This window comes from Myotis davidii, unplaced genomic scaffold (assembly GCF_000327345.1).
Source record: "Myotis davidii unplaced genomic scaffold, ASM32734v1 scaffold1363, whole genome shotgun sequence".
Classification (NCBI taxonomy): domain Eukaryota; kingdom Metazoa; phylum Chordata; class Mammalia; order Chiroptera; family Vespertilionidae; genus Myotis; species Myotis davidii.
Window position 1 is genome coordinate 118769 of NW_006294347.1, and position 24675 is coordinate 143443.

General features: G+C 47.6%; 1 protein-coding gene across 1 annotated transcript in view; it reads left to right on the forward strand.

Moving 5' to 3' along the window:
- Window positions 1-24675, forward strand: part of SERGEF (secretion regulating guanine nucleotide exchange factor) — a gene marked incomplete at its 5' end in the record, with an annotated part of 194103 nt that overhangs the window by 30203 nt on the left and 139225 nt on the right. Inside the window, 1 exon segment of the mRNA XM_015566995.1 lies at window positions 18859-19025. Coding sequence (XP_015422481.1) covers window positions 18859-19025 — 167 coding nt within the window.

Below are 24675 nucleotides of genomic sequence, written 5' to 3' on the forward strand. Positions count from 1 at the left end.
AGAGGCTGGCAGGGCAGGCGGGGAACATTGCAGTCCTCCGTCACTGAAGCAAGCAAGCCTCATGTTCGCTTTAAGCTGCCTGGCTGCCGGCTGCCATCTTGGCTGGCAGTTAATTTGCATATCGCCCTGATTAGCCAATGGGAAGGGTAGCGGTTGTGTGCTAATTACCATGTTTCTCTTTTATTAGATAAGACTAGAGGCCCGGTACATGACATTCATGCACTGGGGGGAGTCCCTCAGCCTGGCCTGTGCCCTCTCGTAGCCCGGGACCCCTTGGGGGAAGTCCACCTGCTGGCTTAAGCCCACTCCCCGCATGGATGTAAGCTGGCAGGCAGACATCCCCTGAGGGGTCCTTAGTGCTGCCGCAGAGGCGGGAGAGACTCCTGCCACCGCCACTGTGCTTGCCAGCTGTGAGCCCGGCTTCTGGCTGAGCAGCGCTCTCCCTGTGGGAGTGCCCTGACCACCAGGGGCAGCTCCTGCATTGAGCATCTGCCCCCTGGTGGTCAGTGCAGGTCATAGTGACTGGTCGTTCTACTGTTTGGTCGATTTGCATATTAGCCTTTTATTATATAGGATAGCAAGTCATAGCTCTCATGGACCACTTTTATCACCATCAAGTGCTTACACATCCATTTCCTCATGTGAAGTTGGCAAGATGGGTGTTTATTATCCTTGCTGCACAGACAAGGCCCTGATTGGTTAGCTAAAATTTGAACCTGGTCTTTTGTCCCCAAGGCTGCTGCTCTGATTCCAAGTTGTGTGTGTCTCAGCATATTTTAACTCATTAACAGAACATCCTTTACTCTTCCAAGAAGCCTCTTTCTCCAGCTTTTGCTAGTGACTTTCCCAAGCAATAAGGAAGGTGATTCTTAGTTACCCTTGATTCTTCAGCTGGTGTTTGTGGAATGCTCACTTACATGTCTATAGCACTATGCTACAGAATACAAGCGAATACACAATCCAGAACTACATTTAGGAAGCTTATAGTTGGTTGAACAAATTAAATATTTAGTGGAAGAATAAAAATGAATGTGACAAAGAGCGAGAGGAGTGGCCCCGACACTAAAAGGACTAGGGTTTCAGAGGAAGGAGAGGTCAGTGTGGGTGAGGGTCCTCAGGAAGGGTGTGAAATCCTTCTGGAAGGTCACATTTGAAGGAGTGGACAGTTTGGGACTTGGTTCTGTTGTTGTCTTTTTGTCTCCTGGTAAGACATAAAAGTCTCCGGTCTTCTTTTTCCCATTTGGGCAATAGGAGATGTAGACATAATAATTTCTAAGGGCCATTCCAGCTCTGAAATTTTGTCATTCATATATAAGTATACATAAAACTGGCCTAAGGAAATAATTATGGATGTTAAAATATTAAGAATATTGCCATCCATTGTAACCTAATTTATAATGACAAAAACAAATGCATGGAAACAAATGAGACTGTAGGGGGATTAGTTAAGTAAACTGTGGTACAACCACATGTTGGAACATATAGCTATTAACTAGAATGTTTTAGAGTGGCAGTCAGTGACAGAAATATGCTCATGCTATAGTAAGTGAAAAGAGTACATTATAATAACTTATCACACCATAACTTCCATTTTTCAAAAAAGGATGTTTGCATAGAAAACACTAGAAGAAATATGCCAGTATATTATCTCTGATTGGTAGGATTATGAATGGATTTTCTTTTCTTTTATATTTTCTATGCAGACCATATAATTTTCAGTTTGATTATACCCCCCCATAAATGTTAAAGTTAATGAATAAAATTGCCCCTCAGTACACGGATAGCCTCTTTGCCACCCATTCCTGTGTCTGAGTCCTTAACGGGTCACTTCCACTGGCCTCAGTTGAGAGGTTGCATGGAAAAGAGGCAAGAGACTGTAGAAGGAGGCAGGGAAGCAGGCATCTATTTTTGGCCCAGTTCTGAGTCAGCTTTGTGACCTCAGTCAAGTCCCTTCTAAATGTCCCTGCGCCTTGGTTTCCTCGTCTGAAGAGAGGAGATAGAGGTCACAAAAGGTCCTTTGGGCTCCAAGATGTACTTGTTTATAAAGATGGAGAATTTCTACACTGGTGTGGATCCTGCTCAGAGGCCTCATTGGTTCCTGGGGCCTGGTGTCCTTGCTGTCTCTCCTGCTCCTTTGCACCTGGGCAAGCCGATTTCTGTTCAGAGTTCAGGGTGGGATTAAATAGAGTTTAGTGGTAGGGCTCAGAGCTGTGAGAGTGTAGTGACAGCATTAAACCACTAGAGGGAAGTATTGTTTGATTACATTCTCCTTTCTCATATCTGCCCTGCAGGTGAAGATGAAGAGTAGCCTTGATTGGCCTTGATTTGGTTTCAAATTCTAGAATTTTAGAATTAAAAGGACGTTTAAGGTCATCCAGTAGAGCCCAATTATGCTGCATATGTGAGATAATAGGCCAGAAAAGGCAAGTGACCTACAGTATGTTTTTTTCAGGATCTGCACTATGGGATTCAGGAGAAGGCTGCAGGCAGAGCCAAGAGTGGTCAGTTAAGTCCACAAAGGGTGGACAGTTCCCATGATTGCATAAGAATCTAAGGGATCTGCCTGTGTAGACCTTTACTGAGCTCCTCTGGCCAGGTGCTGAGAGGCCTGAAGGTGGAGAAGACAAGCTATAGCTCTATCCTGAGGAGCTCATGTGGTGCAGAAGCACATGCAGACTCATGCTGCCTCCCCAGTGTGTCTTTCTTGTCCTCTGGGGAGCTGCCTAGCCTAGGATTCAGGCTGCGGTGATGGCTTGGAGGCTGGCTTATAGAAGACCTGCAGGTGTCCTTGTGATCGAGGCTCTCCAAGGTTAGGAGATAACCTGGGCGCTGCCAGTTTGTTATTTCCGGTGAATTTCTGCAAGCATTGCTCACATGTTGACATACTCTATCTTACCACTTCTTGAGATTTGCAGGGGATCCTGATAGTTTGTTTCCCACCTTTCAAAGGCTTTGTTTCCTTGGCTGTGGACTGACTTAATTTTGGTTTCCAGGGTGCCCACCAGCCCTGAGCATTGTGATAAAGTGGAATTGTGAGCTGGTCTGGGAGCCAGGCAGCTGTGTGACCTTGGGCAGGTCACTTCCTCCCTCTGAGTAGGGAGGTCAGACTCTCAGCTGCAGTGTGTCATCTCTCCTAGAGAGATAAAGTTCTGGTGTTATTTTTGGTTTTTGAGTTTGGCAGTGAATACCAATTGATCTGCGGTTTGGAGAAGTGCAGTGTGTGAAGCTGAAGCTGGAGCAGGATTCACTCTTAGAAATAGTTGCATTTGAATAAGGGGGCTTGTCAGGGGCCGGTTAAAGCCAAGTGCAGTTGACCCTGAGGAGCCACCAGATGGCAGCAGTGGGCAGGCAGAAAGCCTTGGGGGTGAAGGAGGGGGGCGGTGGCGGGGGTTGGGCCAGCTTCCAGAGTCAGAATTAGCAAGGTCAGAGCTGCAAGGACCCCAGAGGTCACCCAGGCCCTTTTCTCCTTTTATGGGTGGGAGAACTCAGGCCCAGAGAGGGAAGGGGGCTACCTAAGGTCTCACCATAAGGTAATAATACCCAGTTATCTCCTTGCTTGTGACCAGAACTGCCATCGGTTTGGCCTCTAGCTGGCTGCCCTATGGGTGAGTCAGGAGACAAGGGCCTGGGCCCTGGGCCAGTGAGCCAGAAGTAAGAAGGGAAGGAGACAGGAGTTAACGCTCTGCCTTGATCCAGGTGTCTCGAGTGTCTGGTTCTAATGATGTCCACCTCCCACCTGCAGTGAGGGCAGTGTCCATTGCCTTTTCTGCTCTCCGGTCTGCCCTGTTCTCATCTAGGCTAAGGCCCTCCCATCAGGCTGTGCTGTGCCGGAACCTTTGCCAAGGGTCATGCCACAGCTTTTACACCCAACAGATGGGCAGGCCTAGGGCCTTGTCAGAGGCATGCTGCAATAAGACACGAGTTAGCACAATTTGTTGAACGAATTTTTTAAAAAATATCCAAGAGGGTCAGAGGAGGGCAGGGAACCAGTCTTTGCCAAGAACTTGCCATGGACTAGGTGCTCTGCCAGGTGCTGCCAATTACTTACTCCTCAACCCTGCAAGCTCGGGTTTATGTCTGAGAAGAGGCCTTTCCTCTGGTGGTCCCCTCTGCCCAAGTGCTCATCTCTGATCCCCACCAGCCATTGCCACACCCCCATGGCTTTCTGCCCAAATGTCACCCTATTGCAGATAGCCACCACCCGTCTGTCCCAGCCACAGTCTACTCCCACCGGCTTTATTTTTCATGAGATCAGTTCTCACTGCCTGAGACCACAGTGCCATTCTTGTTTACTTACTTGTCACTCTCTCCTCACCAAACGCGAGCCCCTCGGGATTAGGAACTTGGTCTGTTGTATTCATCCCTGGCCCTCCCCTGGCGCAGAGCAGAGGCTCAGTGGGGGCTAGTTCCATGGGATGGCTTTAACTTTTCATGTGGAAGCTGTGCATTTTCAGTGACTGTGCTTAGGAGACCCAGCTGCGGCCCTGCCCTCTTCCCACCGTCTCAGAGAAGCCCAGACCGGGAGCCTCAGTTCACTGAGGCTGACAGCGGGCCCGGTGCCCCACGGCTTGAGGCCAGCTTTGCCTCTGCCTGTCTGCAAGGCCTGGCCGTGGGTCCTCAGCCTCCCTGTCTGTCCACAGTGGGTGGGGGCAGCAGGATGCTGCAAGCTCACCGGATGGCCTGGGAAGGGCTCGGAGGTCCCTGGCACCTCCATTCAAGGAGTCCTCTTCCTCTCTCCTGGCCGGTTGATTTGTTCCAGGAACCCTCTGAAAGTGAGCTCAAAGTGACCAGCCTGTACTTTCACCATCATTTTAGGTTCCTGACAGATGGCACTGCGTTTGCCCTTTCTCAGGGGACCTTGCCTGTCTCACGGGAACGCTCAATAATCGGAGTGCCAGCCAGTGCCTTAGAGTGCTCTCGGGTGTGTGCCAAGGAGAAAGTGGCCCATTTTGAGGAATCTTGGATCAGCTTTTTCTTAATATGAGAGCGACTTTTTACCTCAGGAGGAAGCCTGACGTGGCCAAAGTAGTCCTCAGGAGCCAGGTTCAATTCTGATTTGGCTGCTTGTTGGCTGTGTGATGCTGGGCAAGTCATTTAGCCTCTCTGGGCCTGAATATCCTCATCCGTTAAATGAGAATCATAATCCTTAATTTGTCGGCTGCACAGGGATATGTTACGCCACTCACTCAATCAACCTTCCTTCCTTCCTGCCTTCACCTTTTCATTTAACAAACATTTATTGCATAGGCAGAGGTGAGGGGAGGACCTCCCAGGCAGAAGGAAATACTGAGGACAAAGGCATAGAAGCGGGAAGTATACCCTGGCTTTTTAAAAAAATATATTTTTATTGATTTAGAGAAGAAGGGAGAGAGAGAGAGAAACAGCAATGATGAGAGAGAATCATTGATCAGCTGCCCAATGCATGACCCACACTGGGGATCGAGCCCACAACCCAGGAATCGAACTGTGACCTTTTGGTTCATAGTTCAGTGCTCAACCACTGAGCCACGCCGAGCCGACCGGGCATCCCTGCTGCACTTTGCTCAACATGGGACCAGACAGAAGGAGAAGGGACTGGAAACATTCGAGTATCATAGGCACGCATCCTCATTCAAAGCATGGATGGAGTGTTTGTGTGAACTAATATAAATTCAAAGTAAACATCATTACATAAAAGGGTACGGTCTTTTTTTTCAATAGTTTTATTCATTTCAAACGGGCCGGATTCAGCCCGCGGGCCGTAGTTTGCCCACGGCTGCCCTATGAGCTGGGGTGATTATTAGAATCCATTCGATCACTAGGGACTGGAGTCATCTGACATATTGGTCTGTCTCCTCGGAAGGTGTCTCGGGCATAGGGAAGGTTACGCAGGGAGTCGCCATGTTCCTTCCAGCTTGAGTATTTCCTAGGAGCCTGAAGATGAGCCACCGTGGGGCTGTCCCCGCCCACCCTGAGGAGACGGAGGTGTGGGGGAAGGGTTCTTTGCATTTATTAAGGATGTGCTGTGTGCTAGGAATTGCGCCAGGGCTTTAAAAAAATCACCTGCTTCATCCTTATAGTTTGCCGAGGAAGGCTCACTCCCATGTCACAGGTGAGGAGACTGAAGGGCGGTGAAGAGCCGTGGACCCACCTTATCCAGGTCTTAGCCGTACTTTGCCCAATGGGAAATGGGGGCCAGCAGCGTCGCCTTGTCAGCTTCGAGGGTGTTGTGAAGCTCCAGGAAGGTCCTGCTTAGGAAAGCACTCTGTAAACTGGAAATTACCGCGTGCACAGGCCGGGGCTCACAAACAGCTCTGCTTCCCATTGAAATCATTGGGGATTTCCTTGGGCCTTTCCTGCCTGCGCTGACAGATGTCTCAACCTTCGGTTTCTCCTCTGTTCACTTCCTCCAGCCAGCCCCAGCGTCCGTGGCTCAATTCCCCATTTCTCCCTTTTAAGCCCACACATATGAAGGCACTGCTCTTTATATTACAAAACTAATACCAGCACAATCCTACTTTTTTGCCATTTTGGTGGGAAAAAAAAATCCTAAGTCGTGGAATTATAATGCTGGGAAGGACCATTACATCCTAATTTGAAATTTGAGAAAACAGAAGCTCGGGGAGATGGCCCCACAGCTAATGGATGCAGAGCCAGGATTAGGGCCCCATGGGTCCCTTTCCCTGTGCCCCTCCACTACCCCACATGGCCCCTCCCAAGAGAGACTTAAAGGGCTTCGTCTAGAGCAGCAGTTCTCAACCTGAGGGTCGAGACCCCTTTGGGGGTCGAACGACCCTTTCACAGGGGTCGCTTAAGACCATCGGAAAACACATATATAATTACATATTGTTTTTTGTGATTAATCATTATGCTTTAATTATGTTCAATTTGTAACAATGAAAATACATCCTGCATATCGGATATTTACATTACGATTCATAACAGTAGCAAAATTACAGTTATGAAGTAGCAACGAAAATAATTTTATGGTTGGGGGGGTCACCACAACATGAGGAACTGTATTAAAGGGTCGCAGCATTAGGAAGGTTGAGAACCACTGCTCTAGAGGAAGAATCCAGCTTAACAAATTTCATTACACCAGCCCCTTTATGTAACAGAGCTGTTTCCGGGTCCTGACAGATGGTCCATAGTAACAGTGCTCTGCTGATTTGGTTGGAGCTGATCCTATGAAATGAAAAATCCTGTGTAGCAGATGCCTTTTCCAGTCCTTGGCCTGGGAGGAAGTCAGCCTCTCCAAGGAAGGCTCTGTGGCTTTGGTCCTCACTGTGTCTGGTGTGACTCAAGGGGAAGGCCCTGAGAGGGAGTCTCAAGCCATGTTAGGTTTTTACAGGAGGTGGGTGCTGATAAAAGGGGCTTCTCCGGGGGCCTGCGGGGCAGATGGGAGCAGAGAGCCTAGTGGGAGGGAAATTAGCAGATGTGGAAGGAAACAGTCTGTCCCACCATGGATCTGGACTGGCGGCCCTTCAAACCGCAAGGCCCCGCACCTTCAGATGAACAATTTGTATATAATGTCAGTGCTTGTCACACAGCCCACCAGCTTTGACAGTGGACTCTGATCCCACGCGTCCCCCTTCCCTGATTGAAGTTACTGGGACTCCCGCCTCCGGATTATCTTTCTTTACCTGGTGGGTGCTTGGTCACTCTGGTTCTTCTTAGTGGTTCTGCTTGAAACAAGTGGCAAATCCCAACCATTGACAGCAGAGTGGACATCGTCACTTCCATGGACTCTTCTAACCTTGTTCTGCTGCTCAGTTCTCTCCCTTGAAGTGTCCTGACGTTTGGGGGTGGGAAACAGCTCTCCTACTCAATGAGTGCAGCTCTGTTAGGTCTCCAATAGGTCTCTTATACCCACATCTCAGGAGGACCCTGGGAGAGTTCCCAGGGGTGGGGCTAGGAGAAATTTGAGAGGTGCCATCCAAAGTCTTGTCCAGAAACGTCGCTAGTTGACCGTGAACTGACATCCCAGGATAGGCTCCCTCCCCTCCTTGCTCCTGCCCTTGGGGAACCTTTGTCTCCCCAGCTTGAAGTTCTTAATCTGGGCCTCCCATGCACCAAAACCCAGTTTCTCTTTGGAAGCTGAGGATGCAAATAATATTTCTGGGGGTGAGGGGTGGGATCTCTTGGCTTGCTAATATAACAGCTTTGATATCTTGGTGGGGACTTGGTAGAATGGCTGGCCCCAGTTTATGGTTTGTCTCTGGCCCTGCTGCTGCCCGGCCTCATGGTGGTCTGCAGGGGGCGCTGTGCTCCCACAGCCAGATCCTGGGGTTTTACTGAAGGAACTCAAGCATTCCTCTACAGGCCCAGGCGTGCTTGCGAACTGCGGCTTTCCCTTGCTAAGTCTCATTCCCAGCTCCTGCCTCCAGCTCGGGCGCTGTGAGTCATCGTCATCAGTGGAAAACTCGGCCTCACCAACAGCTGGGTGCAGTGTTTGGCTTGTTTTGTAACTTCACAGAGATGGAAACTGCTCATGATCTTTTGCAATGGGCAGTAACTGAAGTCTGGGTCAGGGACGGCAGTTCTAGGTAGGGAGGGGAGAATCCTGCGGAGTTGGGGGTATTTTTCTGAGAAGCTGTGGACAGGATGTACTAGAAGTCAGGGTGGCCTGGGATCTGATCTTGCATTCCCTCTAACTCACTAAGTGACCTTGGATAAATCAGTCACTTTCCTCACTGGGCCTCACTTTTCCCTTCTAGAAGCAGATGGTTGGGTTAGGGTGCCATGGAGTCCCTTTTTTCTCTGACAGTTTGTGACTCTAAGTTGAACGTAAAGAACGTTGAACCCCGTTCCCATAATCCCCTTGAACATCTGAAACCTATGGCTGTTTCTCCAGGTGAACAGTGCTCACTGCATAAGGAGAGTCACATAGGTAAGATTCCTACCCTCCAGGAACCTACAGTCTGTCTTCCTCCACCCCTCTTCCCTGGCCTGACGTCAGCGGACTGATGGGCCCTGCGCGCTGCGAACGCCCCTGGTGAGCAGCAGCGTTTCCTCCACACCCCGAGGCAGAAGTCAGAGTCTACTGGGAAGCAGGAAACTGGGATTCTGGTTCTGGCTTTGCCAAAATACATGTGTGTCCTTAGGCAAATCATTTCCCTCCTACAGCCTCATTTTCATTTTCTCTAAAATTAAGGAATTAGCCTCACTTCTTGGCTTCAACTCTCCCCACTGCCTCCCCTCCTTGGGCCTCCTACCAGCTTTACTGCAGGGTATGATTCTTCGCTGCAGAAGCCCTGGGGTACAGTTTCCTTTCTTGCTGGGAGGCAGAGAAGCAAGATTATATATTTTTTAATTATGCAGCTAAGATTAGGCAGCAATCTGCATTTTAAAGTGTTATTAATAAGAGTTTAAAAGGATGCGAAGAAGCTTTGGCGTTTGGATGTGAAATGACTTGGGAAACATCTGCAGAGGCGCTGGCCTCAATCAGGAAGTTTTCTCTGGTGTCAAGTGGCTGCTGGGTGCGAGTGGCGGCTGATGTGCTGCTGGGCCCGTGGAGGCGCAGGAAGCCCTGCACTCAGCCAGGGCAGGCCCCTCAGGACCGGGAATCGTGTTCCAGCCTCACATGATGGCTCTTCGTAAACTGACTCTAGAGAAAGAGTGATAGTCATCATATGCTACCAGCACCTCCATTTAGAGTTTACGAAGTGCATGCATGTGTATTGTCTCCGTTTTCATCACAGCCCTGAGAGGTAGTTAGCATGGGGTGAGGTCTCTTAAATTTGAGATTCTTCCTTTCAGAAAGATCGGATGCTATAGAGCAGTGGTTCTCAACCTTCCTAATGCTGCGACCCTTTAATACAGTTCCTCATGTTGTGGTGACCCCCAATTTCATTGTTACAAATTGAACATAATTAAAGCATAGCGATTAATCACAAAAACAATATGTAATTATATATGTGTTTTCCGATGGTCCTAGGCGACCCCTGTGAAAGGGCCATTCGACTCCCAAAGGGTTCGTGACTCACAGGTTGAGAACCGCTGCTATAGAGGAAAAGCTGCAGACAAGGATTGGGGAGCTGTGTGCAGGTCCCGGGCTTCCGCCTCCCTCCCCAGCTCTACCTGTCTCCTCTCCCTACTTTACATTCCTCTCTAACACCTAAGTCATATGCCAGGGGATGTGTTCTATGTGGGTTTTTTTTTTGTTGTTGTTTTTTCCATTGTCTGTCTTCCCCATACTAGAATGTAAGTTCTGTGAAGGAAGGGAGTTTTGTCTGTTTTGTTCAATGCTGTGGCCCCTAGCACCTGGGACAGCACCTGGCAGTGAGGAAGTGCTCAGGAATGATTTGTTGCAAATTGTGAATGCCCGGCTTTGATTCTGAGTAGTCTGTGTGACTTGGAAAAGTTATTTATTGTTCTCAGTTTTATTTTCTTTTTGGGGAGTTGGATGGGATGGTGTCTCCTGTCCTTGGTGGCATGGTAAGAGCGATGCCCATAGCTCCTTTTCCTTTCAGCAAACACTGAGCACCTGCTCTGCATCAGGCCCTATATTAGGTGCTGTGAGGACACAGAGAGAAAGGCTCACTGTTCTTCACTCCTTAGTGGATGTGATGGTTGGTTTTATGTGTCAACTTGACTGGGCCACAGGGTGCCCAGATATTTGGTAAACATTATTCTGAGTATTTCTGTGAGGGTGTTTTTGGATGAGATTAACATTTACATGGTGGAGTGAGTAAAGCAGATTGCCCTCCCTAGTGTGGTGGACCTGACCTAATCAATTGAAGGCCTGGAGATGGCAGACTGCGGACCCTTCCCCGAGTAAGGGAGAATTCACTTGCTTTCCAAGTGGAACATCAGCTCTTCCTGATGGAGAGCCTTTGGCGGGGGACATCGGCTCTGCAGATTTTTGACTTGCCAGCCCCCATAATCACGTGAGTCAGTTCCTCATAAATCTCTCTCTGTCCCAAAAGGTTCCTTTTCCCTGGAGAACCTTGATGAATACAGAGGGCAACATAAGACATGTCAAATAATCTTATATTGGTGGCATAGAATAGTTGTTGGAACAGAGATACAAGCACCATGCCAGTGGCTTCTACTGGCAGGGTTGGCTTCTTCTGACAGGGATGATGGGACGCGTTAGGGAGGCAGTGGCATCTGAGTCAGGTGCTGTAGGTGGAACAAGCAAGCCCGCCAGCATTGCAGGCTGACCAACATCTCGAGCTGGGGCACAGCATGACCCTAAGGCCAGGAGGGAGGAAGTGCATGTGCCCTTGACAACGGGCAGCCCCCAGCATTGAAGAACATAGGTATTTGGAGGGAAGGCACTGTGTGGAAGGCAAGGGAGTTGCTAAACACACTAGGACTGGGGCTTCCTGGTTTGGGAGCAGAAAGCATCCATTTTTTTCTGGGAAGCTCCAACCCTGTGTGGTATAGATAGTCCTATAGCCGCCTGGGAGCTCCTCAGGGTGCAGTCCGTCTTCTGCCACTGGTGTTCTGATTTGACAGCTACTGAAGTCAGTGGTGAAAATGGAACAGCCGTATTAGTATTATCACTTGCCACTTACTAGCTTTGTGATCTTGAGCAAGTCATTTGACTTCTGTGATCTGTTTCTTTTCCTGTTCACACCAATCATGAGGGTTGATTAAATTATACAACTTAATGGCAGTGCCAGAAGCAGAGTGTTAGAGTCAGTGAGCTCTCAATAAATAAATTCTCTCCTACCCCTTTTTGTTCACTCTCTCTTTGCAGGCTGCTGCCTCTTTTCCCCTTTTTAATTGGGCAGCTCATGATTGGAAATTTTAGTTTTTTAAAAAAATTCCAAACTTTTTATTATGTGATATTGTTCATGATATGACTTTGGGGACTAGGGAAATTTTCCTAAAAAATAATAGGATATGCAGTCCAGTTCCAATTTTTCTTTAAATTGTGAACTGAGTGGTCTTTGATATTATAGTAGATGTTTTATTTTAGGACATGGGCAGACTAAAATTTCCAAAGGAGCCAATAACATTATGTTATACACTGCTCATTTTGACCCTGAAGAGTTTTAGACGTCATTTATTTTATTTTATTTTTTTTAAAATATATTTTATTGATTTTTTGCAGAGAGGAAGGGAGAGAGATAGAGAGCTAGAAACATCGATGAGAGAGAAACATCGATCAGCCGCCTCCTGCACATCCCCCACCGGGGATGTGCCCGCAACCCAGGCACATGCCCCCGACCGGAATCGAACCCGGGACCCCTCAGTCCACAGGCCGACGCTCTATCCACTGAGCCAAACCGGTTTCGGCATAGACGTCATTTATTAAAGTTTAGATCAGGAAGATGTCTCAAGGGTCTTCTATTCCAGCCTTCTTATTTTACGGATGGGGCAGTTGAGGCCCCTGGTGGAGAAGGGACCTATTCAAGGTCATGTAGCCTAGCAGAGAGGCCAGGATTAGGACCCAGGCCTGAGCCTTCGATGGACGCGTCCTCCCTTTCCTGGCTAACCTTGCTTCACCTCTCTTCTCCACTGCTCTCCTCTTTGCTTCTTTCCTGGCTGTAGTTCATGTGTGTCGTGCAGTACTTCAGAGGCCTCTGCTGGGCCAGAGCCTGTGCTTGCATCTTAACAGAAACCCAGAATTTCATGGCACAGCCTTCAGTGCTACTTCGTTCTTCAATTATCGATAGAGACATTGAATTGACCCTGAGACATTGTTAGGTGGGAGTTGGCTGAGAAGATTTGACCAATTGGTAGAAACTCTAGGGGGAACTATAGAAATCCTTGGTAACAAGGCTCGGGTGTTCAGTCTGGGGGAATAATAGAATAGTGGCTAACGTTTACTATTATGGGTCATGCACTTCATGCAAAAGTGTCCCTGCGACAACCCTATGTGGTCGCTGTTACTCATCCCATTTTGCTGACATTGGATAGTGTGCTCAAGAAGGAGCCAGCGAGTGATGCAGTTCCACAGTGGTGAGAAAGAGGCAGGTAGAGTCATTTGTTCATTCAGGCCACAGGTATTTAGTGAGCACCTACTTTGTGCTGGGCATTATTCTTGGGTATAGGGAGGAGCAAAAGCAGAGAGCCTCTGCTATTGTAGAGCTGACTCTGTGGTGCGGGAGACACACATTAATCAAACAGTCCTTCTAATTTATAAACTTACACCAGTATGACCAAGGTGAGGAACGTGGTTCTCTGAGATTTTTGTTTCTTTTTTTTTAAATTTTATTTTCCTATTACAGTTGACATTCAATATTATTTTATATTAGTGTCAGATGTATGGCATAGTGGCTAGACAATTATATAGTTTACAAAATAATTCCCAGATAATTCAAGTACCCACTTGGCACCACACATAGTTATTACAGTATGATTGACTGTATGCCCTATGCTGACTTACCTTCTTGTCACCTTCAGGACCCCTTTCCCTGGAGCAGGGTAGAAATTCCTCTTCACTGAAGAGCTCAGCTTCTCACTGTGCCTGTAGCTGTGGCTTTTCCTCTGTCTTTACCACCATTCCAGGTAGCCCTGTGATGGAGAGTAAAGGAAGCTACCCCCTTGAATAGTCACCATCCACCCACCCTTCTAAGTATCCTCTAACCCAGCGGTTCTCAGCCTGTGGGTCGCGACCCCTTTGGGGGTCGAACGACCCTTTCAGAGGGGTCACCTAAGACCATCTGAAAACCCATATATAATTACATATTGTTTTTGTGATTAATCGCTATGCTTTAATTATGTTCAATTTGTAACAATGAAATTGGGGGTCACCACAACATGAGGAACTGTATGAAAGGGTCGCAGCATTAGGAAGGTTGAGAACCACTGCTCTAACCTCAGAGCATCACCCCTTCCCTCCCCCAGGGCTGTGAACCTAGTTGTCTTCCTCCTCCTTTACTTCTTTATTTATGTTGACTGTTTGATAAGATTTTTGCCAAAGGTCCCAGAAGAATTCAGTCATTTGGAAATGAAATAACATTTTATGAATTTCATTGCCGGGAACCTTGGTCTAGCTGACATGGGTGGGCAAACTTTTTGACTCGAGGGCCACAATGGGTTCTTAAACTGGACTGGAGGGCCGGAACAAAAGCATGGATGGAGTGTTTGTGTGAACTAATATAAATTCAAAGTAAACATCATTACATAAAAGGGTACGGTCTTTTTTTTCAATAGTTTTATTCATTTCAAATGGGCTGGATCCGGCCCGCGGGCCGTAGTTTGCTGGATCTCTGCCCCTTGGTCTGTTTCTTTTTGTGGTATCACCGCCTTCCAACTAAGCTGGAAATCCTGGTCTCAGAGTGCTGCTTATCTCCTCTAACTGGGTACCACGCCTCGCAAATTTTCACTCTTCACCACCACCTGATTCCAGCCCCCCTTTCAGCCCTGATGCATCGTAGACTGTGTTATTGTGTGCGTGTATGGGCTTCTTTCCTCCCTGCCTCCGTGCCTCCCCTCCTGGCCCCTCCCCTCTTCCTACCACTGGGAACAAGGTAAGTGCCCTGTTCCCTGTCAGTAAATGGGGCAGGTAAGTGTGTCTGTCTCACGGGGTTGTTGGGAGAGATAAACTGGATACTATATAGAAAATGCTTAGAATAGTGCCTAGCACTTAGTAGATGTGATGGGAGTGTTAGTTATGAATATTATTATTACTGGAGCCCTCTGGCCAGATGTACCATCCCCAGACATTCCTTTCATCAGGCCCCATCCCTGCTCAAAAGTCTGCAGTCTCCCCATGGTCTGTCTGTCTAGCCGTAGTCCCTAAAGTGAGCATGCAAGAGCAATTGCCAGGATGTGGGAAGAGAAAATGGACTTCTTTTATGTTTTTTTAAAAAATCTAATTCTCTCAAATGTTCTTTATTTGACTATGCTTTACACTGTATATTTTTGAGTAAGAGTACATTTATAATTTATAAATGTATGCAGTACAAGTGCACACTTTTTTTTTGGTTAATCCTCACCTGAGGATATTTTTCCATTAATTGTTAGAGAGAGTGGAAGGGAAGAGGAGAGACAGAGAGAGAGAAACATCAATATGAGAAAGACACATCAATTGGTTGCTTCCCACATGCACCCCTGACTGGGGCTGGAGATTGAGCCTACAATCGAGGTACATTCCCTTGACTGAAATCAAACCCGGGACCCTTCAGTCCAAGGGCTGACGCTCTATCACTGAACCAAACTGGCTAGGGCCAAGTGCATACTTTAATAAATAAATGAATACACACACATTGGTGATATGTTAAAAAATATTTACTGATAGGGAAAAAATATTTCCCGACTCTCACTATCCACCTGCCCCACCTTGTGTCTTTCAATTTCTGTCATTGCTAATCTTCCTAGAGATTCTCTCTCATTTTCCCTTTTATTTCTATCCAGAAGTTCACCTTAAATGCCGCTTGTTCCATCAGGCCTGCCAGGATCGTTGTAGCTTGAAATGCTTCCTTCAAGCTCCCCGTGCATTCATTGTTAATACTACTCATTTGGCCCCTGCTGTTTTCCACTTGGAGTTGGGATCCTTTGCCATGTACATTTCTTGGCTCCATAGTTCTGTTAATTCTCACATGATATACCTTTGAATTAGGTTTTGCTTGCTGACTTTATGTTGAGCTATTTGTCATTCATCATTTATTGGGAGACACATGCCTACATTTTTTGAGTGACATTAATGTTTCTCTATTGTATGGTAGTAATATGTAATTCTTTAAGGAAAAGATTCCATTTGCTACATTTTTTATCTGAGTCTCCTTAGATTTGATGGTGTGCTTCAGCCCGAGGCAGACATTTATCTGCAGTGCAGTAAGAACATCTTCTGTGTGTGGATTTATTCTTTTCTTTGACTCGAGGTAACCTAAAATCATAATCCTTATGTTTAACGCCTGGATTTCAGTACTCATAGTCCAGAGTTCTGCATGTCCTCCTGGGAAGTGAGGAAAGCTGGATGGTACACAGAACAGATCCATTTAATCTGGGTTTCCCCTCCTCAAACACTGTCAGAACGCTGTTTCTCAGCCAGGGTTTGTCCAGTCGTGGCAGCAGCTATGCGATCATTAGCGATCCTATTGGTCCCGGAGTCCGAGGGACAGGTTTAGATCTCATTTCTGCCACTTGATGGTTGTTTCGACTTGACCAAGTCATTTCCTCTCTCAGGTCATTTCACCTCATCTGTAAAAGAAGCTTCATGATCCATATGTCACAGAATTACTAGGATTAATTGAGAGAGTGTCTATGAATCTGCCGGCACCTAGGAGGTGGTCCATAAGTGTCTGTTTATTTATTTATTTTTTAAATATATTTTATAGAGTGTTTACAGAGAGGAAGGGAGAGGGACAGAGAGTTAGAAACATCGATCAGCTGCCTCTCGCACACTCCCCACTGGGGATGTGCCCGCAACCCAGGTACATGCCCTTGACCGGAATCGAACCTGGGACCCTTTAGTCCCCAGGCCAACGCTCTATCCAGTGAGCCAAATTGACTAGGGCCATAAGTATCTGTTTAAAAGAAAAAAATAAAAGTATCTCCTATATCCTCTGTGAGCTTTCTGATGCAGAATGTATTTTGGGGGAAACAGCTTCAGAGAGTGTGCCTGCCTGTCTGTGCAAACAGGCTGGAGACTGAAGGCTGGGCACCAAGTCGGCCTGGCTTCTGGGCTTGTCTCTAATAGAATGTCTATGGCCTCCCCAGGGGCAGGAGGATTAATTAGTTAATCTTTGTAAAGTACACTGAAGGTGAAAAGTGCTCTGTAAGTAGAATGGTTGAATTGCTATTGGAGACGTCATAATGGCGGCACCATTTCCTGGCAGCCTTGCCTGTCTTGTGGACATCAGTAATCAATAGCAGAGAAGGTTCTACGATGTTTTACTTGATAAGAAAGGGTTCGTTATGGGGTGTGTGATAACACAGTTCTGTAGAATTGCAGATAGCAAACTGCCAGTTTTTCCCAGCAGAGGGGTGCTAGGGTCACTTACATCATGGTCTCCTCCTCTGGCTGCTTAGGAATCTCCCTGCTAAGGCAGTTTGGTTGTAAATATCAGCCAGCTCAGGTAGAGGGACAGTTTGCCAGTTTTGGATGCTTTCTGGGTATGGGCACATAGGCTTTTTTTTTTTCTAATCCTACAGAAACGAAGGAAGAGTGTTGAGTGGTTACCCATGATGCGCACCAGTATGAATAACCAATGTAGAGAGGTACCATGGGCTTGTAGAAGGAGAGGTGGCCCAGCTGTGTGACCCTGGGCTGGTCACTTCTCTGAACCTTACTTTTCTCGGCTGTTTAATGGAAGCATAGTAGTTGATGAGTACAATCATAAAGATGGCTCATGGGAGGGTGGGTCCCACCCTTTCTGTGGAGACCTGAGGCGTAGGAAAGGTTTCACCGAACTGGTGGTACATGAACTGGACTGTAAAGTTTCAGCCATTATTTACCAGGTGAGTGATGTAAGGAAAGGCCATCCATGGCAAAAGGAACAGCACAGGTGAGGCCTCTAGGTGCTACTTCATGGGCTGCCCAGACTTTGCTTCCTTTTTGAAGAAGCTCAGAAGTTAGGTTCTGGTGCACTTCTTGGCATCTGTCGGAGCCTAAGAGCAGACGGATCCTGAGAATCGTATCCCCGCAGAGCCCTGCATCCCCGCGATATTCTGACATTTCCCCCGCGAGTCTGGTTGTTTTTTAGCTGACACTATAAGCCATATGTTGAGTGTGGGGCCGGATGAAGCTTTGATACTAAACACAGAGAATGTAGTAGATTCGTCTAGAATTTAATATGCATTACTTGGTGTTTTGTCTCGTAAGCAAAGTTTTTCTTTGTTAAAATAAACATGTATAAAGTATTTATACAGCGCACATGGCTATGCATATTTATTGCAGAGAATCTGTTAATAATCTATGCCTCATCGGATTTTGCATTTCTGTTGAAATAACAAATGCGCCACTTGGTACAACTGAATGAGTTTGGTGAATTTTCTCTTATCTGGGAGAAGAGAGGCCATTTCTCTTTCTCCAAACTTCATTTTCTTCAATCATCTTCAGCACTGGCCAGCTTCCCAGGTGGTGCATCTGGGGAACTGAACGCTTTTCTGGCTCTAAGTGATTTTGTGTGTGTGTGTGTTTTTTTTTTTTTTTCCTTCTCTACTCCCTTCCCCAGCACACATAGACACTTGCCTGGTGACTTAGGATTGCTCCTTTGAGTAAAAGCTTAGACTCCAAAAGGCCCTCTTCTGTTACATGGAGGGGAAACCACACAAAACTGGCCATTAATTGAGCTCAGAGTAAGACCTAAGAGATTGTAACACAGGACAAGTCAGGAGCCTGGGAACTTCAGGGTGGCTGATGGGACCCTGGAATAGGTGAGAGAGAGAGGAGAGCCTGAGAACAAGACATCTGGGTAACGTGCAGGGAGGCTGTGGGGAGAGGAGAGAGTAGGTAGGCCATGAAGCGAGGGTGGGTGTCCCCTGTAGTCATGTCCATGTCTGTTAAGATGCAGGAGGGTGGGTTTTAGAATCAGCCTATTGGAATCCAGCTCTGGTGCTCACCACTGATTGGATCTTGAGCAAGTTACTAGTATTTCACCTCGTCGAACCTCAGTTTCCCACACCTGTAAAATGTGAACACCCATTCCCTGGCTGAAGTGGTTCATAGGTTGGGCATCATCCCATGCACCAAAGGGTTGCCAGTGTGATTCCCAGTCAGGTGAGGGATGTGCAAGAAGTTGCTGATGGTTGTTTTTCTTTCCCTCTCTCTCTCCCTCTTCCTTTCTCTCTTTCTAAAAACTAATTAAAAATATTAAAAAGAAAAGTGAACCCGTGCTTTCTTTACTGGTAGATAGGAAAGCTCCTGGTACATAGTAGTTGGTACTCAAACAAATGTTCACGCTTTCTCTTCTAATTCAGTGCCTACCCATGAGAGCTGTGGAATGTAGCTTTAACGCAAATAATGTTTGTTTTTAGGAACTGGCAAGGTGTTTACCTGGGGCCGAGCAGACTATGGTCAACTAGGGAGGAAGTTGGAGTCTGAAGAAGGCTGGAGACCAGAAAAGCAGGGTTCGCCCCTCCCCTGCTCGAGACCATGGGAAAGCACGCCTTCGTCTCTGCACTGCTTAACTGGAGCAACTGAGGTAGGAGTGACTCTGCAAAGATGCGGTGCATCTCTTTTCCTTGTCTTTCAGTGAAGCGTTTACTGAGGGCCTACTGTGTGCGCATATTCCAGACATTATGGCAGGTTCCACGCAGGAATCTGGAAGGGTCCTTGCCTCAGGTTGCTTGTGGTTTAATGTGGTAGAAAAGGCAGTTGTACAGCTAATGCCACTGCAAGGCAGACTGTGTGTAACTCCTTTGGAGAGGTTCCAGGGACTCTGGGTTCACTTCCAGAGTGAGAAATGGCATCAGGGTGCAGGGGTTGGGTCAGGCTTCGAGGAGGATGTGCCTCCGATCCCTGCCGTGAGGATGGTCAGATGTGAGCAAGCAGCTAGGAGAGGAGGACTTTCAAGTGGGCACACCGGCTTGAACAGTCACGGGGTAGGAAGGTGAAGTGTTTGGGGGACCCCTGGAGCAATGGGGTGTCTGTGGGCCAAATGTGAGATAATATCAGGAAGATGGGGTGGAACCTGACTAGGGGGCCTTTCATTCTGAGCTAAGTATTTCTGCACTTCTGTCTGTATTTCCCAGTGTAGAAAGCATTGCAGCTCATTTGCTCATTCAAGCCCCTGTAGTTCCCTTAAATGTCTTGAATTTCTACATTTGAGGCAGGAGTCTTAATTTCTCCAGGGTGTGTGTTTCTGTTACTAAATTTTACTTTACTGCTGCCCTTAAAAAAAAAAAAAAAGGCTTAGTTTTTGAGAAGAATGAGGATGGCCACACAGGAAATGTGCCTCTGAACTCAAGCTGGCTTGATAAAGGAATTCAGTCTTCATTCAGAGTCTGTCAAAAATTAATAAGCTAGTGAGACTTCTGTAATTAGCATCAGACTAATTACAACCCTCTCCATACCTAGAGGGCTTCCCTTCCCCCAGGGCCTGCCTGGCCTCCTCCTTCCGGGTAGGGTATGTAGGACGATCTCCGTTCCTGCTTCACATCCCAGCCCTGGTCCTCCGGGCCTTTCCTTAGTGCTGCGTGGTGGAGTCTGTCTGTCTTTCTCTGTCTCTTTTTATCTTTAATCGAAAAGGCACTAAACAACACCACAGAGACAATTTGGACATGGTAATAATACTTAATAAAACCAACCATAACTTACCACCTTAACACAACTACGTTTCTTTTTGCATCTACACCTTTACAGAATTACTTATAATGTTTTGTATTGTCTTATCTATTTATTTATTTTTAAATATTTTTATTGATTTCAAAGAGGAATGGAGAGAGAGGAGAGAGAGCGAGAGAGAGAGCGAGAGAGAGACATCAGTGATGAGAGAGAAGCACCGATCGGCTGCCTCCTGCACACCCCCTACTGGAAATCAAGCCAGCAACCTGGGCATGTGCCCTTGACCAGAATCAAACCCAGGACCCTTCAGTTCGCAGGCCAATGCTCTATCCACTGAACCAAACCAGCTAGGGCTGTCTTATTTATTTTATCACATGCTTTGCTTTTCTTGGTCTATAAGGTCATTTTAAATGGCTTTTATGTGGTTGGAAGATTCTTGGATTTTCCAAATCATTCTTTGAATGTTCGACATGGAGATCATATCCTTTTTTTTTTAATATGTCTTTATTAATTTCAGAGAGAGGAAGGGAGAAGATAGAGATAGAAACATCAGTGATAAGAGAGAATCATTAATTGGCTGCCTCCTGCACGCCCCCTATTGGGGATCGAGCCCACAACCCGGGCATGGGCCCTGATCTGGAATTGAACCATAACCTCCTGCTTGATGGGTTTAAGCTCAACCACTGAGTCAGGCCGGCTGTGCAAGATCATATTCTTGTTTTTTTTTCGGGGGGACGGGGAAGTGGCACTGTGGTGGACTCTGCACTGAATACTCGAATTGTTTCTTGAAGATACAAAGTTGGGGATGAAATTTCAGGGGCAAAGGCCATGAGTATCCTTATGACTTACGCTGTATTTCTCTGCTTTCTGTTTGGAAGAAGGTGCTTCCACTGGTAGTGAGTGAGGGAATGCAGCATTCAAGCTGGTTTTGTCTGCTTAGCTTGTTCAGGGCCTGAGGCTTGGTATATAGACTTTGAGCTCTTTTACCAAGACTTTGTGGTCAGGTCGCAGAGCAAAGGCACGGAGGCTTCATGAAGCTTTTTAAAAAATATATATTTTTATTGATTTCAGAGAAGAAAGGAGAGGGAGAGAGAGATAGAAACATCAATGGTGAGAGAATCATTGATCAGCTGCCTCCTGCATGTCCCCTACTGGGGATCCAGCCCGTGACCTGGGCATGTGCCCTGATTAGAATCGAAGCCAGGACCCTTCAGTCCACAGGCTGATGCTCCATCCACTGAGCCAAACCAGCTAGGGCTTCATGAAGCTTTTTGAGTCTCTGGTTTTATTGGCAAGATGAGGATAACTCCTACCACAGAAGGTCATTAATGAGGATTACTTGCAAAGTTCTTGGCACCTGGCAGGAACTCAGTTATTGTTGGGCCTTTTCTCTTCTTCCCCTTTGAAGCCTTTAACACCTTGTGGTGGCCACAATGTGCAGCACTGTGAGAGCCTGACATTGATGTGACTTGTTTAGCTTCTTACAGGGCACTCTGAGGAGTCGGCTTGAGCCCGTGGCAGCTCCGTTTAGTGCTCCCCTCCATCTCTGCTCCAGTCTTTGGTGGCTGGTGTGTATACTCTCTGGCTTCACTACAGGTTCGGACTCCAGGCTGTTTTCTGTTGGTAAATTGGGGCTGGGAATTATCTCCACTGTTGATGTCCAGGTCTGACCTACAAGATCCGTCTTTGCCTGAGGCCCAGAGCCAAGCCAGTGTGGGCAGCTATAAACTGCCAGGAGAAAATGTCAAGCCCAAATGCCGTTCCAAGCCCCATTCACCTTGGAAAAGGCAAAGTGTTACCCTGGCAGAGGCTTGGCCGGGGAGGTTCTTGGACACCTGGGGAGACAGGAATAGCCTTGAACTAAGTTGATTCCAGATCTTCAAGGACCTGATTGTGGCCCATAGCTGACCAGTTGCCTTTTTTATGTCCAAAGGATAAGCTGAGGGAGGCGAAAGCTGTCTGGGCTGAGGCCTCAGGTCCAGAGGGACAGCCTGGCAGGAGGGGAAAGCACAGGTAGATAGAGCTGCACTGTGCTATAAACATCCCTTCCTGTGAGCAGAAGAAAGCAAATAAACACAATGTTATCCGTGCCGGTGGTTGTTACGGGCCAGGCCGTGTGCTAATGCTTTATATATCACAGTAAACCTGACACAGCTTATAATCACCGCTTTACGAGTAAGGAGACAAAGGCTCAGACTGGGGGGTCACTGGCCTGGCATCACACTGTAGCTAAACAATGAGGCGGGGACTTAGACTTGAAGTACTTGGAGCTCACATATTTTCTGTATAGATGAAGTGAAGTTGCATATGCCCTTTTACATGTGTATCTTCCCCTGGGTGAAAGTTCTGGAAGTCTGGGCTTCAGAGTTTCTGATTCCCTGAGAGTCTCATTTTTTTCCTCCTGGGTTGTGTCTCATTTCTGGCCTGAGAAAGACTTTGAGATTTTAGTTCTGGTAGGTCTTCCTTTAATGCTCTTCTAGTGGTGACGACTGTGTGTTTCATGCACTGTCAGCTTTGCCTCAGGTCCTGGGCCTCTCTAGCCACGCTTGGAAAATTCCAGGGGTAGCACAGCGATTGGCGTTAATCCCCCCTGCATGTGTTAGGGCAGAGTGTGTGTGGACAGGTTTGCTTCTTGACAGCAAGCACGCACCACACAGCCTTTTGCTTTCCAAGCCCTACGTGGGGCTGCTACCTGCACATTCCCTGTGGAATATTGGCTCTAAGTCCCATCTGTAGGTGGAAGCCTGCATTTTAAGTTGGACAGAAGTGTTTGTGCTCACTTAGTGGGCACGGCAGGGCTCTAGGTTCTGAAGCAGGTAGAGCTGGGCACCTGTGTGCTAGTGGACCCATCAGGAGACCTGCTTTCCTGAAGGTGGACAGCCAGCCTCTGAGGGATAAGGTCTAAATCAGAGTCAGAAGACCTGAGTTCTAGGTCTGGTCTTGTCCTGACTTAATGACTTTGGGCCAGAGCTCTTTCATCCTGCACCCCTAGTTCCCCCATGTAGGTGGGGATGTTAGACCATGTGATTCCTCATGTTTCTTACAGATCTAAGAATCCCTTCCATCTGTGACTCTTATTTCATATAAATGATCACTGCTTAAATTTGTAATGCTCTTGCCTCTCGAGTCCCTCAGTGTCACAGCCAACATTACGTAACCCCTAGCTGCTGGCTCTGCTGTGTTAACCAGTGCTAACCTGGCACGTTAACCAGAGTTAACATTTGGGCATGTCAACCAACCGAGAAGTACAGGCTTCAGTGCCATTGAGCGTTGCTCTGCCTCTTTACCCTGATTCTGTTCTCTGCCCTTGTTCCTTGTCCCCAGGGCCTCCTGTTCCAGTTTAGGTCATTGGGACTTAGTAGGATGCTCCCGCCTGGTCCTCCCAGGACTAGCAGTGTGGTTTTGACTCTCATCTCTGTGGCTCTGCCCTTATTGCCAGGGGCAGGCAGGCCTTGGTGACACTATCTTCCTGGCCTCCCCGCCCGCCACCCCCTCCGGCTCTGTGTGCGCTGACCTTCTGCTCACCGTGGTGGCCACACAGTGGTGGTGGGTGGGGAAGCAGATACGAAGATAAAGAGTCCAAGTCTCTGCCCTGCAAGAACTTCCAGGAACATAAATAACTCCTCACTGCACAGAGTGAAAGTGCTCTCAGAGGTGTGTTAGTTCAGGGGAGCAGTGACGACAGGATGACTTATCCCGAAGACACTAACAAAGACACCAACAAAAGGAAGTATTACTTGAACTGGGTTCTTTCAGCAGAGGGACAACATGAACTGAAACCGTGACTCTGAATCTGCTTGACCTCCTGGCACAGTCGGGATCCTGCCCACGGTCCAGCCTTGTTTTGCAGCCCGGCTGCCTGTCCAGCCTGCCCCTTCACTGCCACCCGTCCTTCCGCTAGGACAACTAACTCTCTGAAGGAAAAGAACTTCCACATGTGTGATCTCGTTTGATCCAGTGCAGTGCTGTGAAGGAGACCAGAACAGGGTCTCCTCTTTTCGTGACTGAGGAAACTGAGGCCCGAGAGGCCAGCTGGGCGCTAGGAGACCCAAGGCAAGCAGCCTGACTCGGCTGCTCTGGGCTTTGCTCTGCGCTCAGCCTGCAGCCATGGCCCTGAGTCATGTTGCTGGTTTAAATTCTGCCCACGTTTGGGTGAGGAGCACCAAGTGCACGTGCACGTGTGCACACACGCAGCCATCGGAGCAGGAAATGCAGAAACAAACAAGAGTGGAACCAGTGATTGGGTAATTGTCAAGCCCAGATGCCATCCGCCCTCATTTGCTGCAGGACTAAAACTGTTTGTTGGAGGATCAACCTGTGCACAGGTTCTAAGTGAAATCTGTCAGAGCGAGTGGGAAAGGAGCTATTTTTAGTTTGCAGAGTCACTCACTCAGCTGTGTTAGCTGAGGTTTGAGCCAGTCCCCTACGCTTTCCACAGTGTTATTTCTGAAGGAGAAATACCACTTGAATGCTGTGTAAAACCCATTAATGAACCTGGAAGTTTCCAGGGCGTCTTTGTCCTCCAGCTCCTTCGGGAGGCTGCCTTTCCTGAATGACCTTCCTCTTTC